Here is an 18152-nt window from a genome sequence, read left to right as displayed (position 1 = left end):
AGCTGAATGTACCGAGCTGTCTGTTTGGAATACATTTACATTTTAGTCATTTAGCAGACGCTCTTATCCAGAGCGACTTACAGTTAGTGAATACATTTTTTTTTTATACTGTCCCCCGTGGGAAACGAACCCACAACCCTGGCGTTGCAAACGCCATGCTCTATCAACTGAATACCCATGCATACCCCACAAGAAATGCCACCAGAGGTCTCTTCACAGTCCCCAAGTCCAGAACGGACTATGGGAGGCGCACAGTACTACATAGAGCCATGACTACATGGAACTCTATTCTACGTCAGGTAACTGAAGCAAGCAGTAGAATCAGATTTTAAAAAACAGGTATAAATACACCTTGTGGAACAGTGGGAACTGTGAAGAGACACACACACAGGGACATACACACATACAGACACTCCCTCTACACACACGTACACATGGATGTTGTATTGTAAATATGTGATAGTGGAGTAGTGGCCTGAGGGAACACACTAAATGTATTGGGTAAAGTGTTATGAAATATAATGTCATGTAATATTTTAAATTGTATATAACTGCCTTAATGTTGCATGACCCCAGGAAATACAATACAAATACACCCACCCAGGCACCGAGAGGGTGACAGACAGCAGACTGTCAAACCAGTAGTGTTTCCTTGTCATCGCTCACTTTGTGACTGACAGGTGCCTGTCCTATCAATTCCATTTACATTTGACATTTTAGTAATTTAGCACAGTGGTTCCCAACCTTTTTCGGGTTAATGTACCACCAAGTACATTTTGCTCTGCCTGGAGTACCCCTGAAGTACCCCCTCATGTGCATTTTACCAGTAAACCTATGGTCTCATGAGTTCTAAAGTACCCCCTGTGGATAGGCCAAGTACCCTCAGGGGTTCTAGTACACCCTGGTTGGGAAACACTGATTTAGCAGAAGCTCTTATCCAGAGCGACTTACAGGAGCAATTAGGGTTAAGTACCTTGCTCAAGGGCACATCGACAGATTTTTCACCTAGTCAGTTCGGCAGACTTTTTTTCTGACTAGCAAATTGAAAAGTAGCCTAGTTAATTTATTGTGAGTGGAAAAAGTACCCGGCTGAAAATTAGTCTGTAATCGGCTGTATAGTCGACAGCCGGCGCTAGTGGAAAAGACAGCACACACACACACACACATCCCTGTACCTGATGCTCCAGAACTGCATTACCTCCCTCCCTGGTGTTGTCACCTCCTGGATGGGGTTTGTGTTCCTCCAGGCCCCTGCTGGTGTGCCAAAAGGGCCTGGAGGGCCCAGGGCCAGCCAATATTATCTGACGAGGCCTAGGGCCATGCCCCACATGAGAGGGAGGGAGACAGACAGTACCCATTATACAGTCAAACCAGAGGTGTTACATAACACTAGCTAATAAATACTGTTTGTACTAATGGTCTTAAAGAGACACTGCAGATTTAAAACCTGAACAAAACACGAGTGTTTCTGTGATGAATGGGTTCATTCATATTGTTACTTGTGCGCAGGCGCTAGAGCATGAGGGCAGTTGGGAACATGGCTACTTAGCATTAGTGTTTCCCTGTTTGATGGTACACATGCAGAGCAACATGCAGACCAACGTGCAGAACAACGTGCAGAACATCGTGCAGACCAACGTGCAGAACATATTGCAGACCAACGTGCAGAACATCGTGCAGACCAACGTGCAGACCAACGTGCAGACCAACGTGCAGAACAACGTGCAGAACATCGTGCAGAACATTGTGCAGAGCAACGTGCAGACCAACATGTCGAACAACATTTAGAGCAACATTGTTTTCATGTCAAAGCAATAATGCTGAATGTTGTATTTATTTTTTCAATATTTGTTCAGTTCACTCATTACTACCCTCCTTTCTCCAAGTAAATGTTTCAAGCCCCATATAGATGTTTTGCATCATAGAGTTTTGCATCATGAAGAATCCCAGCTCCTTTCAAACGCTCTGTCTGACATGAAATACCATTGCAAAACTGACACATCCTCAATTTTATTTTGGTTTGGATTCTTCCATACTTTTGTATTCCTCTGGGTGTGCGAAGGTGGGAAGGAGTGTCTTTGATCTTCACTAAACACAGAAAAGAGAGTGAGGAAGAAAGACGTTGAGGAGGGAGGACGAAAAGGGATGATGAAAAGGGAAGGGGCTACCTGCTGCGAGGGACACACCTGGACACTAGGCCTCCTCTGTTCTCTGCTCTGTTCTCTCTCTGAAGAAAGGAAGTCCTGTGTGCTGGCTAATGACAGTTTAGTTCTCGCCACAGGCTAGTGCTCTGATGACTAGCTATACAGATGTAGGATCTTAAGTTGACCAGTAACGTTTAGTCCATAATGTTGCTTGATCGGTTGTTAGGCTATTAGCTGAACGAAAGTAGGCTACATGAAAAGTGCAATACTGTTAATATAACCGTGTGTTAGTGAGGGTTTTCAGTGACTTTATGTAAATCACAAAGCTCATCTGCATTTCCTGCAGTGCAGGAAAATTATCAGCAACAAAAGTGATCAAATTAAGATCCTATAGCTGTAGCTTCATTCATAACCTTAGAATGTGTGTCTTTACAGTACAGTACTATCCCAGCTAGCACATAATGAAAAAAATACAAATAAATAAAGTATGCTCTGGATAAGAGCATCTGCTAAATGACTAAAATATAAATAATGTTCTGAGAACCATATGTTTCTTAGAACTTGGTGAGAGCATAGTTGTCCTATGGTTATTTTGCATACAACCTTTCCACAACTTTCTGGGAATGGTGCCGGGTAGTTGCTTGGCTTTGGAACATTCTCAGCACATTTAAGGAACTTGACAAACAAATGTTGTTTTCTTGGTATTTCATTACTTTAACAGAATGTTTCCTAAAAGTTCAAACATGGTTACATATCATTTCAATTTTGGTAACCAACTGGTTTGAGATAGGGAACGTTCTCAAATAGCTCAGAGAACGTTAAGAAACAACGTTCTGTGGGAATTTCAGTACTTCAGGATAACGTTCCCTACAGGTTTCCTCATGGTTCTATTTAAAGTCATGTTCTCACATTGTTCAGAAAACGTTAAGAGAACGAACCATAAATAACACAAGAAAACTTTGGTAACGTTCAGAGAGCATTCTAAGAATGTTATTTTAAAAATATACATTCCGTTCTCAGCATCAACAAAACTCTATCCTCCATCTTAATAATAATAATAATTTATTAAACTTTTATAGCGCTTTTCATTACCGACAGAATCTCAGTGCTTGTTAAGCAAAATAAACAACAAGAAGTAATTTAAATAGGAGATATAGGCTACAACAGTAGCTACAGCAACAGTCTCCCGAGTGGCGCAGTGGTCTAAGGCACTGCATCGCAGTGCTAGCTGTGCCACTAGAGATCCTGGTTTGAATCCAGGCTCTGTCGTAGCCGGCCGCGACCGGGAGACCCATGGGGCTCTTTGGCTCTTGGACAAAATACATAAAACCTCTAAATTATGCAGCCGTCTGTCTGGCTCTGACAAATACTGTATTATCTGCTCATTCAAAGGATGAGATTGGGGGCTTTAGTCTTTGTGATCCATCGTAGAACCTCATTAATCAGCATCAATATGATGGCCCAGGGCCTTATTAAATGGTCTGCTCTGATACCACCAGCCTAAAAACGACCTAACCAGTCCCTCTGTAGCGTCACCAATTACAGACTAAACCTTTAAGGGCTGAGATGTTAGATGACCGGCAGTGACCGCCTTTCCTTCCTCCCACGGTCTGGCAATGGTTCAGGAGCACATTAAGTTCAAGAGAAATGGTCACGGTGATGGGTCATTTGCAGATGGACTCTCCACACTGTGATATTGGCTTTTAAATACCGACCTCTATAGCCAGCAGGCTTAAGTACAGTATGATGGAATTAACTGGAACTTGTTGACCTGCTCGTACTTCCTGGATTCTGCTCTTCATTCTGGTGAGCGTATGGCTAGAAGTGAAAAGGCGTTTATTTGATGATACAGTTTTATAAAAGCCTTGAACTTCATGTTTTATTTTCTGTAAGAGATTGCAAGTTGCGTGATGTATACTGGGTTCTGAAGAGATTCAATTCACTATGTCTGTATGGCTCAGTAGTTTTGTTAATCAAGCAAACATTTTGACAAGAGGCACAGTCTAAGAGAACCTCAAACTGAATGTGTTCGGTTTACGATCGTCTCGCTTTCATATCAAACGCTAAGATGCTAATTCACCTAAACCTGAGGAGATTTGTCATTCATTACATGATGATGAATGCAAATACAGTATATCATCATTATTCCAAGGGCTGTAGCAAAAGATATAGCAGTTAACCATGAAAAAACATGGATTTGTTAATGAAAACCCACCCTGGCCCTGAATGATGAAACCAAATGTATTATTTGATTAAAGAGTTGATTTGTATTTATTCACTCCCATTCTGATTGGGTTAAGCATGACATACAGAGAAGTCTGCTGTGCTTTTAAGTTACTCTTTTAGATAGAGAAAGAGCTCCCACTGCTTAACTCTTGCCAGAGGCTTTGCTCAAAACGTTTCTTATTCTCTGCTTCCAGACCTCCACTGCCACTGTGAATATTGTGGTCACTGATGTTAACGATAATGACCCTGTCTTCGATCCGCTCCTGCCCCAAAACTTAACAGTTACAGAGGAGGAGGCCAACTGTTTTGTGGGCCAAGTAAAGGTAAGTCTGCCCTTATGTCTACCACACTGTATACTCACTGTTTAATCCACATTACTGACTCATCCATAAACCCTTGTAGAATGCACTCATGTTAAGATACAGTAGATCTGTCTGATGATTAAGTCAGTGTATTAGCCATGTAGATGTAATTTGCAGCTTGCATAGGCATACTGTCCAAGGGGCCTTTGACATTAAAAGTCTGTTTCAATGCGGTTTAACTTACATGTACCTGGCTTGCAGCAGTACACCCTACTGTTCCTCTGTGACTCTGGTGTCTGTCTCCCGCTGACTCTCCCTGTCCCATTTGGCTAATTGTAGTCAGTGGCCCTCATGGAGGAGAGGGTGCCAAGTCTCAACTCTCCTCTTGGCCTGCCGATCCCCCCCGGTCTCCCAGCATGTGTGCCCAGCTGTCAAGAGCCCCAGAGCAGGAAGGGCCCGTATCTTTCGGTTATCACTACGGCAACAGCCTCCAGAAACGATAAAAACCCAATATTTACATCTAACAGTTAAAAGGAGTGCTCCCTGCCCACTCCGCTGTTGATCATTTTCCAATTAAATAAATGAAATTTTAATAATTTGTCATGTTCAGGGACTTCCCATAATGAGTAGCTTTGTTGGGCTCTGTTAAGCTGTGAGGAGTTATAATTAGTGGTGTAGATTAATAGGGCAGGGAATTGTTAGTGGAATAAGCGGATACTAATGCAGTCAGACATCTTTGGAGGGACTCTGTGTTTGTTTTGTACAGTGCAGCACACCACTGTGTTGTGAATCGTAAGATGAATGTTTACGTGTGTGTGTGTATGTGTGTGTGTGTGTGTGTGTAGTGTTGCCTGGAGAAGTGGGTATGCCAAAACAAATCAAAATGGTCCACCCAGCGAAGGAAAGGCACCCTGTGTGAAAAATCCTATGAGATACAGTGAAATTTGATTTTTTTGTGTAGTTACCCTTTAATTCAAGTGTGCAGGCACCTAGCACTGTCATTTGGTTAGCGGTGTTTCTGTAGCGCATGAGATGGGGTTTGCAAAATAAATAGCAACTCGATTGATGCAAATAATCATGATATCGTGCTGCCAGGTAGGCATAGGCTACTTTGTAGTTAACATTTAATTGAGAAGGTTTTTGGGAAAGCCTTTCCATCTACCAGAAGACGTTTAGGCCTATCATTAGAATCTATATTTTTCCTTTTCCTTAATTGTTTGAAACCTGGACGTTTTACTTCATATTATGAGGCATGTCTTACCTTGCTTCAAAGTAGGCTACAGCCCAAATCCCACCATAGAAACGTGTAGGCAATTATTTTGATAAAGACTTCCTCATATGCGTTCTCCTGTTCTATTGGTTTTCTTTCAACTTTCTTTCTTTCATTGTCTAGCAGCCAAAGGCGTTATCCTAGTCATATTATCAACCCATGATAGTTATTGCATCTTTAGATCTCCTAATTTCTAACGGATATTTCCATCTCTGTCCGCTCGCATGTGCAGTGCGTGTTTTAGAACAGTGTTTTGCCGTGTGTACATCACTGCGCCTAAAATGTGAAGAAATAATAGTTTATCAAAATGTTAAGCTAAACATTCTGATCTGTTCCATCAGCCTTATTAATTGACATGGCGTATACCTCCAATACACTACTTTAATACGCATCAGTGGGGATTAAGAAGTGAGTATATGCAATGCCCACTGAAAGATATACCTGTGGGCTCCAGAGTGGCGCAGCGGTCTAAGGCACTGCATCTCAGTGCTTGAGGCGTCACTACACTTCAGAGGGAGTTCCATAGGGCAGCGCACAATTGGCCCAGCGTCGTCCGGGTTTGGCCGGTGTAGGCCGTCATTGTAAATAAGAATTTGTTCTTAACTGACTTGCCTAGTTAAATAAAGGTTAAATTAAAAAATTGAAATATATACCCTCCACTACACCCCTGTGTGTGTGTGTGTGTGTGTGTGTGTGTGTGTGTGTGTGTGTGTGTGTGTGTGTGTGTGTGTGTGTGTGTGTGTGTGTGTGTGTGCGTGCCTGTGTGTGTCCCAGCGCACAACATTGGGGGCCCGCTCCCAAACCTGATCCTTCATTTCCTCCAACCTGACAATCACTCCAACCACATAACTTGGCCTCCAGTGGGAAGTTTTGGACACGCTCCCAACCCTAACATTCCATGTTTGTCCCCCACAGCTAACCAGGAGCAAAACCATGGACCACAAGCCACATTAAAGCTGGTCAGAGGTCCTGAATATATCTCAGCCAAACATTGCCAAACATGACCATCAACAGTAACTCTCCCACCAAACTGCAATATTTGATCAAATAAGCTCTCAGATATGAACTCGGCAAATAATCAATTTCTGCAATAACATCTCGGAATGTGCAATTAATCAGCAAGTCGCTCATACTGGCTCAGCATATGATCAGACAAGTGGGATTTGTGTGGCTACAGTGTGCGCATCGAAATGAGGAAGCCTTTATGGAACGCTAAACACTCAACCATCTGCCCTTCCTCAATCTGGCAACGCATGGATATTAGTAGCGACGGTGGGCAACCTTGTGTGTTGTGGTATTATTTATAAACTGAGTGGTTCATTGGCTGACAGCCGTGGTATATCAGACCGTATACCACAGATATGACAAAACATTTGTTTTTACTACTCTAATTACGTTGGTAACCAGTTTATAATAGCAATAAGGCACCTCAGGGGTTTGTGATATATGGCCAATATACCATGGCTAAGGGCTGTGTCCAGGCACTCCACGTTGCGTTGTGCGTAAGAACAGCCCTTAGCCGTGGTATATTGGCCATATACCACAGCTCCTCAGGCCTTATTGCTTAATTATGCAACACTTGTGTGTCATGGTGATATTTATGCAACATGTCTGATTTCTGTCCATGTCTTGTCAACACAGCTGTAATAATAATAATAATGAATAATAATAATGTTGATCCAAGTGATACAAGGCGCTGTCTGTAAGACAAATTAGTTTTGAATATGTGTCAGCGACGGGATAAAAATCGTTGCCTGATTGGAATTGATGTCTAAGACTTGTCTAGTTTGCTTCTATTATCTGGTTGATAGCACTATCTCCCATGTTTTACTTGGCACATTTTGTCTGCTTCTGAGCTGCATTTTGCTCTGTTTATCAAGCCAGCAAGACCCATTACTGCATTCACTTTACGAGAGAGAGTAGGCAGCATGACAAGTGAAGCAGAAATCTCTGTTCTCTCTCTGGCTCGGCGTGCCGTCTCTTCCTCGCTAGATAATGACACTATTCCCAAATTGTGGTGTTTACCGGTTGGGTCTGGTGTAATGCACGGTGTAAGACATATCTCTACTTCTCTTCGAATCAGGTTTTAATGAACTTTTAATTGATTTCTGAGAAAATGTATGCTTTCATTACCAGGCCCTGGTTCCTTTAGAAGCTAATAAAAAGGTATTGAACTCATGCCATCACTGACTGGGTAGCTATCTTCATTCTTTGGCCTGACTATTGTCTTTCGGACTGCAGTCGAGCCAACATGTTCTTTGTTATTTCTCGTGGTAGGATGTTGTACACTGCATACATTAACAGCAGGAACATCATTTGGATATTTTTTTCTACTTTTTGCACCCCATTGCAATATGCTTTGAGATAAGGCAATCTCTGTTTTTATGCGTGTGAAAATTGAAAACCAATCCTGTCTCATTATCGCCGGTCGAAAAAGAAATGTTATCTGAAAAGAAACCTTTAGTGTCCACTCCAAAGTAAATGATCACTCGTATTTTAGTAGAATACGTTTCATTTTCAACAGCGACTATCTTTTCATCTATCAATGACTTCTGGCTCCCAATCTCGAGGTGAGATGTTATGTCTTGATCCTCCTGGATCATGGCGTCTCATTCCTACAAAGACCTCCCAGTGCAGATGTAGGATCTTCAATTGAACACCCTGTTGCAGGAGAACTTTCCTGTACATTGGAGGTTTAAAAGGGCTTCTGAGGTATGTAATTTCCACTTTGAAATTTCAGATTTAATTTTCCCTTACGAAAAATGTATCAACCCCTGCACAAAATGTCCATTAATTACAATCCACAATAATAATTCAAATTTCCTGTTGCTGCAGGCTTATTTTCCTCCTGTAGCAAACTGGGCCAAATTAAGATCCCACCAAATTTTTTATTTAACCTTAGATCCTGGCTTCTCGTGCCGTGCGGCTCTCACCTGCAGGTCTTGAGTCAGCGTCCCTATTACAACCGTCATGATAAACGGAGGAAGTCTCTGTGGTGAGAGCCATGTCTCTCAGAGAAGTGAGCTATCAGGGCAGAGCAGAGCACAGGACCTGAGGTACAGGTGTTGATGGAACACTTCTAGCTACAGATGCAGAGATACGTGCAACGTAGGCCTATACTACAGGAACAGAACATAAATGCAGTACTACAATGACATGAGCTATATATTCCATTAGCTCATCAGAGTGGAAAACCTCCTCCACTGTCCTCAACCTCGATCAAATCCTGAAGAGAAATGGAGGGATTAATGCTGGATACAATACAAGCCTTGCAGTATACAGACAGCACTGCTTAACTTGCACAATGAACAAATCCTTCATTTGTATTACAGAGGACACAGTTTGGAGAGAGGGTTCAACTGTAACACTGTGTACCTGTTTAAGCCTGTCAGCTTGGGGTCTGTGTATTGCTCTCTCCCTGCTGTTGAAACAGGTGTCTCATCATGTGTGTGTTCCTCCCTAGTAGTTTATGCATGGTGCTTACCATATGGATGGTCTAACTCCCCCTGTGTCTCCCTCCATCATCTATCCCTCCCTCCCTCCCTCCATCTATCCATCTATCCATCCATCCCTCCATCTATCCATCCAGGCCACAGATCCAGACGCGGGGGTTAATGGCCAGGTGCGCTACCGGCTGGTCAACCATGCCGACCTCTTCAGGATCAACTCCAATGGCACGATCTCCACCGCAGTGCCTTTGGATCGAGAGGTCAGGGGTCAGTATGACCTCATCGTGGAGGCGGAGGATGGAGCGGTGGAGGACCCCAGGAGGACCACACTCACTCTGTCGGTGACCGTGCTGAATGTGGACGATAACAGTCCGGTGTTCTCACAACCGTCCTATACGGTCAATCTGCCGGAGAATAGTCCTAAGAATACAGTCATCCTGCAGTTTACAGTGAGTGTGTGTGTGTGTGTGTGTCCAAGAGCGCACAGCACGCTCCATGCACACTCAGGAGCAAGGGTATATACTACTTCAAACACTCCACAGTCCAAATGCATCCTCTAGTACATCAAAGCACACAAAGCCAGGAGGTACATGGTTAGCCTAGAGCATATTGACAGAGGATATCAAAACCTCAGACATGGACATTACTACATGGCCTCGCTATTCAGGCACATGCTGCCAGGAAAGGGCAAACAGGAGCTGCAGATTCCCGCACAGCAGGCACTGCCTTTTGTTACATCAAATTACACCAAATATCTATGCAAACCAACCATACAAACAAACAAACAAACAGAGCATGATTCTCTGAGTGGAGTAGGAACTGAAAAATACCAACCTGTCACAATCGTCAAGCATAGAGGAGGACCAAGGCGCAGCGTGTGCAAAATACATCTCTTTATTTTGGAAGAGAGAAAAACACGAAACCGAACACTATCCAAAACTTACAAAAAACAACAAACGACCGTGAAGCTAGATAACGTAAGTGCACAGACAAGCAACAAACGTTCAACATAGACAATTACCCACAAACACATGATGCCCATGGCTGCCTTAAATATGGCTCCCAATTAGAGACAATAAACCACAGCTGTCTCCAATTGAGAACCAATCCAGGCAGCCATCAACATACAAACACCTAGACAAGACATTACCCCATTAAACCTACAAACCCCTAGACAAACCAACACATACTTCACCATGTCACACCCTGACCTAACTAAAATATGAATGAAAACAAAGATAACTAAGGCCAGGGTGTGACATAACCCCCCCCTTAAGGTGCGAACTCCGGGCGCACCAGCATAAAGTCTAGGGGAGGGTCTGGGTGGGCGTCTGTCCACGGTGGCGGCTCTGGCACTGGTCGTGGTCCCCACCCCACCATAGTCACTACCCGCTTTCGTAGCCTCCTCCCAATGACCACCCTCCAACTTAACCCCACTGGATTAAGGGGCAGCACCGGACTAAGGGGCAGCACCAGGATAAGGAGCAGCACCAGGATAAGGAGCAGCACCAGGATAAGGGGCAGCACCGGACTAAGGGGCAGCACCGGGCTAAGGGGCAGCACCGGACTAAGGGGCAGCACCGGACTGAATGGCGGATCCTGGCTGGCTGGCTCTGGCGGATCCTGGCTGGCTGGCGGATCCTGGCTGGACGGCTCTGGCGGATCCCGGCTGGACGGCTCTGGCGGATCCTGGCTGGACGGCTCTGGCGGATCCTGGCTGGACGGCTCTGGCGGATCCTGGCTGGACGGCTCTGGCGGATCCTGGCTGGACGGCTCATGGCTGGCTGACGGATCTGGCTGCTCATGGCTGGCTGACGGATCTGGCTGCTCATGGCTGGCTGACGGATCTGGCTGCTCATGGCTGGCTGACGGATCTGGCTGCTCATGGCTGGCTGAAGGATCTGGCTGCTCATGGCTGGCTGACGGATCTGGCTGCTCATGGCTGGCTGACGGATCTGGCTGCTCATGGCTGGCTGAAGGATCTGGCTGCTCATGGCTGGCTGACGGATCTGGCTGCTCATGGCTGGCTGACGGATCTGGCTGCTCATGGCTGGCGGAAGGCTCTGGCTGATCCTGTCTGGCGGAAGGCTCTGGCTGATCCTGTCTGGCGGAAGGCTCTGGCTGATCCTGTCTGGCGGAAGGCTCTGGCTGATCCTGTCTGGCGGAAGGCTCTGGCTGATCCTGTCTGGTGGAAGGCTCTAGCGGCTCCTGTCTGGCGGAAGGCTTTAGCGGCTCCGGTCTGGCGGACGGCTCTGAAGGCTCATGGCAGACGGGCGGCTTAGCAGGCTCAGTACAGACGGGCAGTTCATGCAGCGCTTGGCAGACGGACAGTTCAGACGGCGTTGGGCAGACGGGCAGTTCAGGCGCCATTAGGCAGACGGCAGACTCTGGCCGGCCGAGACGCCCTATAGGCCTGGTGCGTGGTGCCGGAACTGGAGGTACCGGGCTGAGGACACGCATCTCAGGTCTAGTGCGGGGAGAAGGAACAGGGCATGCTGGACCCTGGGGACGCACATAAGGCCTAGTGCGTGGTGCCGGAACTGGTGGTCCCGGGCTGAGGACACGCATCTCAGGGCTAGTGCGGGGAGAAGGAACAGGGCATGCTGGACTCTGGGGACGCACATAAGGCCTAGTGCGTGGTGCCGGAACTGGTGGTCCCGGGCTGAGGACACGCATCTCAGGGCTAGTGCGGGGAGCAGCAACAGGACGCACATGACTCCGGGGACACACAGGAGGCTTGGTGCGTGGTGTAGGCACTGGTGGTACTGGGCTGGAGCGGGGAGGTGGCGCCGGAAATACCGGACCGTGCAGGCTTACTGGCTCCCTTGAGCACTGAGCCTGCCCAACCTTACCTGGTTGTATGCTCCCCGTCGCCCGACCAGTACGGGAAGGTGGAATAACCCGCACCGGGCTATGTAGGCGAACCGGGGACACCATGCGTAAGGCTGGTGCCATGTAAGCCGGCCCGAGGAGACGCACTGGTGGCCAGATGCGTTGGGCCGGCTTCATGACATCCGGCTCAACGCTCAATCTAGCCCGGCCGATACGTGGAGCTGGAATGTACCGAACCGGGCTATGCACGCGTACAGGAGACACTATGCGCTCTACTGCGTAACACGGTGTCTGCCCGTACTCTCGCTCTCCACGGTAAGTACAGGGAGTAGGCGCAGGTCTCCTACCTGACTTCGCCACACTCCCTTTAAGGCCCCCCCCAAGAAATTTTTGGCTAGTGCTCACGGGCTTCCAGCCTTGCCTCCGTGCTGCCTCCTCATATCGCCTCCTCTCGGCTTTAGCTGCCTCCAGCTCTTCACGAGGGCGGCGAACTTCTCCCGGTTGTGCCCAAGGACCCTTTCCATCCAGTATCTCCTCCCATGTCCATGAATCCTGTGTAGGTGGGTCCTGTTGCCGCTTGACACGCCGCTTGGTCCTAGATTGGTGGGTATTTCTGTCACGATCGTCAAGCATAGAGGAGGACCAAGGCGCAGCGTGTGCAAAATACATCTCTTTATTTTGGAAGAGAGAAAAACACGAAACCGAACACTATCCAAAACTTACAAAAAACAACAAACGACCGTGAAGCTAGATAACGTAAGTGCACAGACAAGCAACAAACGTTCAACATAGACAATTACCCACAAACACATGATGCCCATGGCTGCCTTAAATATGGCTCCCAATTAGAGACAATAAACCACAGCTGTCTCCAATTGAGAACCAATCCAGGCAGCCATCAACATACAAACACCTAGACAAGACATTACCCCATTAAACCTACAAACCCCTAGACAAACCAACACATACTTCACCATGTCACACCCTGACCTAACTAAAATATGAATGAAAACAAAGATAACTAAGGCCAGGGTGTGACACAACCACCCAATTTTACCCCATTATTCACTGAGATGAAATTATGTTCATTGAAAACCTGGTTGTTTTACAAAAACCTGCCTCTAGAATTGTGATAACTTGTGTTTTACAAGAACCTTCTTCTTTGATCCAAAAGTTGAGCATATCGGCTAGACTATCTAGAATTGTGGTTATTTGTTGTTGGCCAGCCCAGAGAATACTTTTTTTGATGAGACCAGTCATGTCTCCCTGTGTAGGGCTAATCATGGTCAATTTCAGGTGGGGTTGGTTGATTGACAGTGACAGTGTCTGTCTGGTCGCAGTGCACTGATCCCTCAGCAGTGACAAACCTATCATCACCTCCCGTTGCTCCCCACGGCACACTGATCCTGTTGATAGGCTGATATTTTGGGCAGATTAGTGTGCCACTGATGGCTGAGCTAGAATGGTAGGGGGTTTATCTGTGTGTAGGCCCAAAGCTATTCTTCTCCAATACACACTCAATGTTAACACACTCTCCTCCACCTGAAAGGACTCCACAGACACACACACAGGGATGAAACCACTAATAGTGACCTCTCTCCTGACAATGGATTTGAGTAGTTACTACTGCTGATCACTGTGATTGGTCCGACGAGTGCCATTCTGTAGAAACTAGAATTGCTTGATTCTTTTGCTTTTATGATCACCTATTGAATAAGGGACTTCCAGGTTGAAATAAAGGTTGCAAAATAAAAAATGTAAGGTTCATGCTGTAACGTCGTATCATTTTCTGGCTGTTGGGTTCTTAGCAAATCAAATCAAATCAAATGTTATTGGTCACATGCGCCGAATACAACAGGTGCAGACATTACAGTGAAATGCTTACTTACAGCCCTTAACCAACAGTGCATTTATTTTTAACAAAAAAAGTAAAAATAAAACAACAACAAAAAAAGTGTTGAGGAAAAAAGAGCAGAAGTAAAATAAAATAACAGTAGGGAGGCTATATATACAGGGGGGTACCGGTGCAGAGTCAATGTGCGGGGGCACCGGCTAGTTGAGATAGTTGAAGTAATATGTACATGTGGGTAGAGTTAAAGTGACTATGCATAAATAATTAAATAGGGAATTGTATCTTACGTAATACTTATTCATAACTACAGTAAAAGTTACTGTATATCAGGTCCTATAGACCAGAGACCCACTAATATGGGACGCTGAACTGTTACCCACAGTATTCCTCCTCCTCCCCTCCTCCTGCTCCTCTCCTCCTCCTTCTCCTGCTCCTCCCCTCCTCCTGCTCCTCTCCTCCTCCCCCTCCTCCTGCTCCTCTCCTCCTCCTCCCCTCCTCCTGCTCCTCTCCTCCTCCTCCTCCTCCTGCTCCTCTCCTCCTCCAGGCCAAAGACGCTGACCTGGACTCCAACATCACCTTCCGTATCCGGACCCAGGAGGCCAGGCAACTGTTTGCCGTCAGCCCAGTGACTGGAGAGCTCTCTGTGCTGCAGACTCTGGACTTTGAGACCTTGGCAGCCTCGGACCACACCTACACCTTCGTGGTGGAAGCCCTGGACAATGAAGGGATCATGCCCCCAGGCCTGGCCACTGTCACTGTAAAGATAACGGTAAGGAAACGACCTTCCCTCTGCCTCCTGCATAACAGAGCCCCATCAGTTAGGCCACCAGGCTGTTTATTACTCACAAACTGATGCCGTTGTTCAAGAGGGAAAATGCAGATGTGTGGCAGAAGACATGAGAATAAACATTTTCATAGATACATGTACAGCAAATTCTATTCACAAACATAGATATTGAAACAAACAATAAAGGGACTGTGTATGAGTTTCAGGCCCATCTGTTAGAGTAAAACTAGGCCCTCAAAATAAGGCCTTATGAAATACGTATTGTATTGTGTAATAAAGTAATTAAAAAATATATATATTGATAACATATTCACTTAGGATCTCCATAGGACCGAAAATGGATGAATGCAACAACCATGTCACTAACAAATACGGTCATGGGTGGTAACTCTACAATTTACTCGAAAAGCAAGGCACTCTGGGAAGTATTTGAATAGGGCTTTACACTAAGGAGTGTGTTAATTTAACACTGTTCTGGTGTCTATATGAGTCCACAGACTCAACATTTTGTGTTGATTTAACTTGTGGCTCTACTCTTTCTCTCTATCTCTCTTTCTCTCTATCTCTCTCTCTCTCTCTCTCTCTCTCTCTCTCTCTCTCTCTCTCTCTCTCTCTCTCTCTCTCTCTCTGTCTCTCTTTCTCTCTGTTTCTCTCTCTCTCTCTCTCTCTCTCTCTCTCTCTCTCTCTCTCTCTCTCTCTCTCTCTCTCTCTCTCTCTCTCTCTGTCTCTCTTTCTCTCTGTTTCTCTCTCTCTCTCTCTCTCTCTCTCTCTCTCTCTCTCTCTCTCCATCTCTCTCTCCCTCCATTTATCTATTTCTCCCTCTCTCTCACCCTCTTTCTATCTCCCTCTCTGTCTCCCTCCATCTCTCTCCCTCCCTCCCTCCATCTCATTCTCTCCCTCCCTTTCTCTCCCCCATCTTTCTCTCTGGTCTGAAACCACTAGCCACCCTCATCACCACTGAGCTAAAGAGAGATAAATTATCCTCCAGCTACCTCTCATTTCTCCTGGCCTGACAAAAGACAGGCTGACAGATTGATACTGTAGTACAGTGCTGTGGTATTTTATGTCTTGATGGTCATTAGGTTTGTGAGGGCTCTATTTTGTCAGTATTGTGGCCATCTGATTTATTATGTTTCAGAAGATTAACCACCAGACACGTGCTGAATGGAGATTAGCCTGCCGTTGGCCTCGGCATGACGCTCCTAGAACAGTAGAACAGTAGAACAGTAGTAAAGTAGAATAGTAGGACAGTAGAATAGCAGCACAGTAGAATAGTAGTATAGTAGAACAGTTTAACAGTAGTACAGTAGTATATTAGTACAGTAGAACAGTAGAACAGTAGTATAGTAGAACAGTAGTACAGTAGAACAGTAGAACAGTAGAACAGTAGAACAGTGGTACAGTAGTATAGTAGAACAGTAGTATAGTAGTATAGTAGAACAGTGGTACAGTAGTATAGTAGAACAGTAGTATAGTAGAACAGTTGAACAGTAGTATAGTAGAACAGTAGAACAGTAGTATAGTAGAACAGTAGAACAGTAGTACAGTAGTATAGTAGTACAGTAGAACAGTAGTACAGTAGAATAGTAGAACAGTAGTACAGTAGTATAGTAGAACAGTAGAACAGTAGAACAGTAGAACAGTAATACAGTAGTATAGTGGAACAGTAGTACAGTAGTATAGTAGAACAGTAGAACATTAGTACAGTAGAACAGTATAACAATATTATAGTATAACAGCAGTACAGTAGAACATTAGTACAGTAGAATAGTAGTACAGTAGTACAGTAGAATAGTAGGACAGTAGAATAGCAGTACAGTAGAATAGTAGTATAGTAGAACAGTTTAACAGTAGTACAGTAGTATATTAGTACAGTAGAACAGTAGAACAGTAGTATAGTAGAACAGTAGTACAGTAGAACAGTAGAACAGTAGAACAGTAGAACAGTGGTACAGTAGTATAGTAGAACAGTAGTATAGTAGTATAGTAGAACAGTGGTACAGTAGTATAGTAGAACAGTAGTATAGTAGAACAGTTGAACAGTAGTATAGTAGAACAGTAGAACAGTAGAACAGTAGTACAGTAGAACAGTAGTATAGTAGAACAGTAGAACAGTAGTACAGTAGAACAGTAGTATAGTAGTACAGTAGAACAGTAGTACAGTAGTATAGTAGAACAGTAGTACAGTAGTACAGTAGAACAGTAGAACAGTAGTACAGTAGAACAGTAGTACAGTAGAATAGTAGAACAGTAGTACAGTAGTATAGTAGAACAGTAGAACAGTAGAACAGTAATACAGTAGTATAGTGGAACAGTAGTACAGTAGTATAGTAGAACAGTAGAACATTAGTACAGTAGAACAGTATAACAATATTATAGTATAACAGCAGTACAGTAGAACATTAGTACAGTAGAATAGTAGTACAGTAGTACAGTAGAACAGTAGAACAGTAGAACAGTAGTACAGTAGAACAGTAGTACAGTAGAATAGTAGAACAGTAGTACAGTAGTATAGTAGAACAGTAGAACAGTAGAACAGTAGTACAGTAGTATAGTAGTACAGTAGAATAGTAGTAAAGTAGAACAGTAGAACATTAGTATAGTAGAACAGTAGAACAGTAGTATAGTAGAACAGTAGAACAGTAGTACAGTAGAACAGTAGAACAGTAGTATAGTAGAACAGTAGTATAGTAGTACAGTAGTATAGTGGAACAGTAGAACATTAGTACAGTAGAATAGTAGTACAGTACAACAGTAGTATAGTAGAACAGTAGTACAGTAGAACAGTAGTATAGCAGCACAGTAGTATAGTAGAACCATAGTACAGTAGAACAGTAGTACAGTAGTATAGTAGAACAGTAGTACAGTAGAACAGTAGTACAGTAGTATAGTAGAACCATAGTACAGTAGTATAGTAGAACAGTAGTATAGTAAAACAGTAGGACAGTAGAACAGTAGAACAGTAGTACAGTAGAACAGTAGTACAGTAGTATAGTAGAACCATAGTACAGTAGTATAGTAGAACAGTAGTATAGTAAAACAGTAGTACAGTAGAATAGTAGAACAGTAGAACATTTACATTACATTTTAGTCATTTAGCAGACGCTCTTATCCAGAGCGACTTACAGTTAGTGAATACATATTTTTTTTTATACTGGCCCCCCGTGGGAATCGAACCCACAACCCTGGCATTGCAAACGCCATGCTCTATCAACTGAGCTACATCCCTGCCGGCCATTCCCTCCCCTACCCTGGACGACGCTGGGCCAATTGTGTGCCGCCCATGAGCC

The 18152-nt window shown here is 44.7% G+C and overlaps 1 protein-coding gene across 1 annotated transcript in view; it reads left to right on the top strand.

Moving 5' to 3' along the window:
• The window catches only part of LOC311136550 (protocadherin-15-like), a gene marked incomplete at both ends in the record, with an annotated part of 186647 nt that overhangs the window by 111227 nt on the left and 57268 nt on the right, over positions 1-18152 (top strand). Inside the window, 3 exon segments of the mRNA XM_084170724.1 lie at positions 4565-4693; positions 9532-9840; positions 14620-14844. Coding sequence (XP_084026850.1) covers positions 4565-4693; positions 9532-9840; positions 14620-14844 — 663 coding nt within the window.

Source organism: Coregonus lavaretus, assembly GCF_964263955.1.
Source record: "Coregonus lavaretus genome assembly, chromosome: 1".
In the NCBI taxonomy this organism is placed as follows: domain Eukaryota; kingdom Metazoa; phylum Chordata; class Actinopteri; order Salmoniformes; family Salmonidae; genus Coregonus; species Coregonus lavaretus.
Note: the sequence above shows the minus strand (reverse complement) of the source record. Positions and strands in the feature narration are given on the sequence as shown.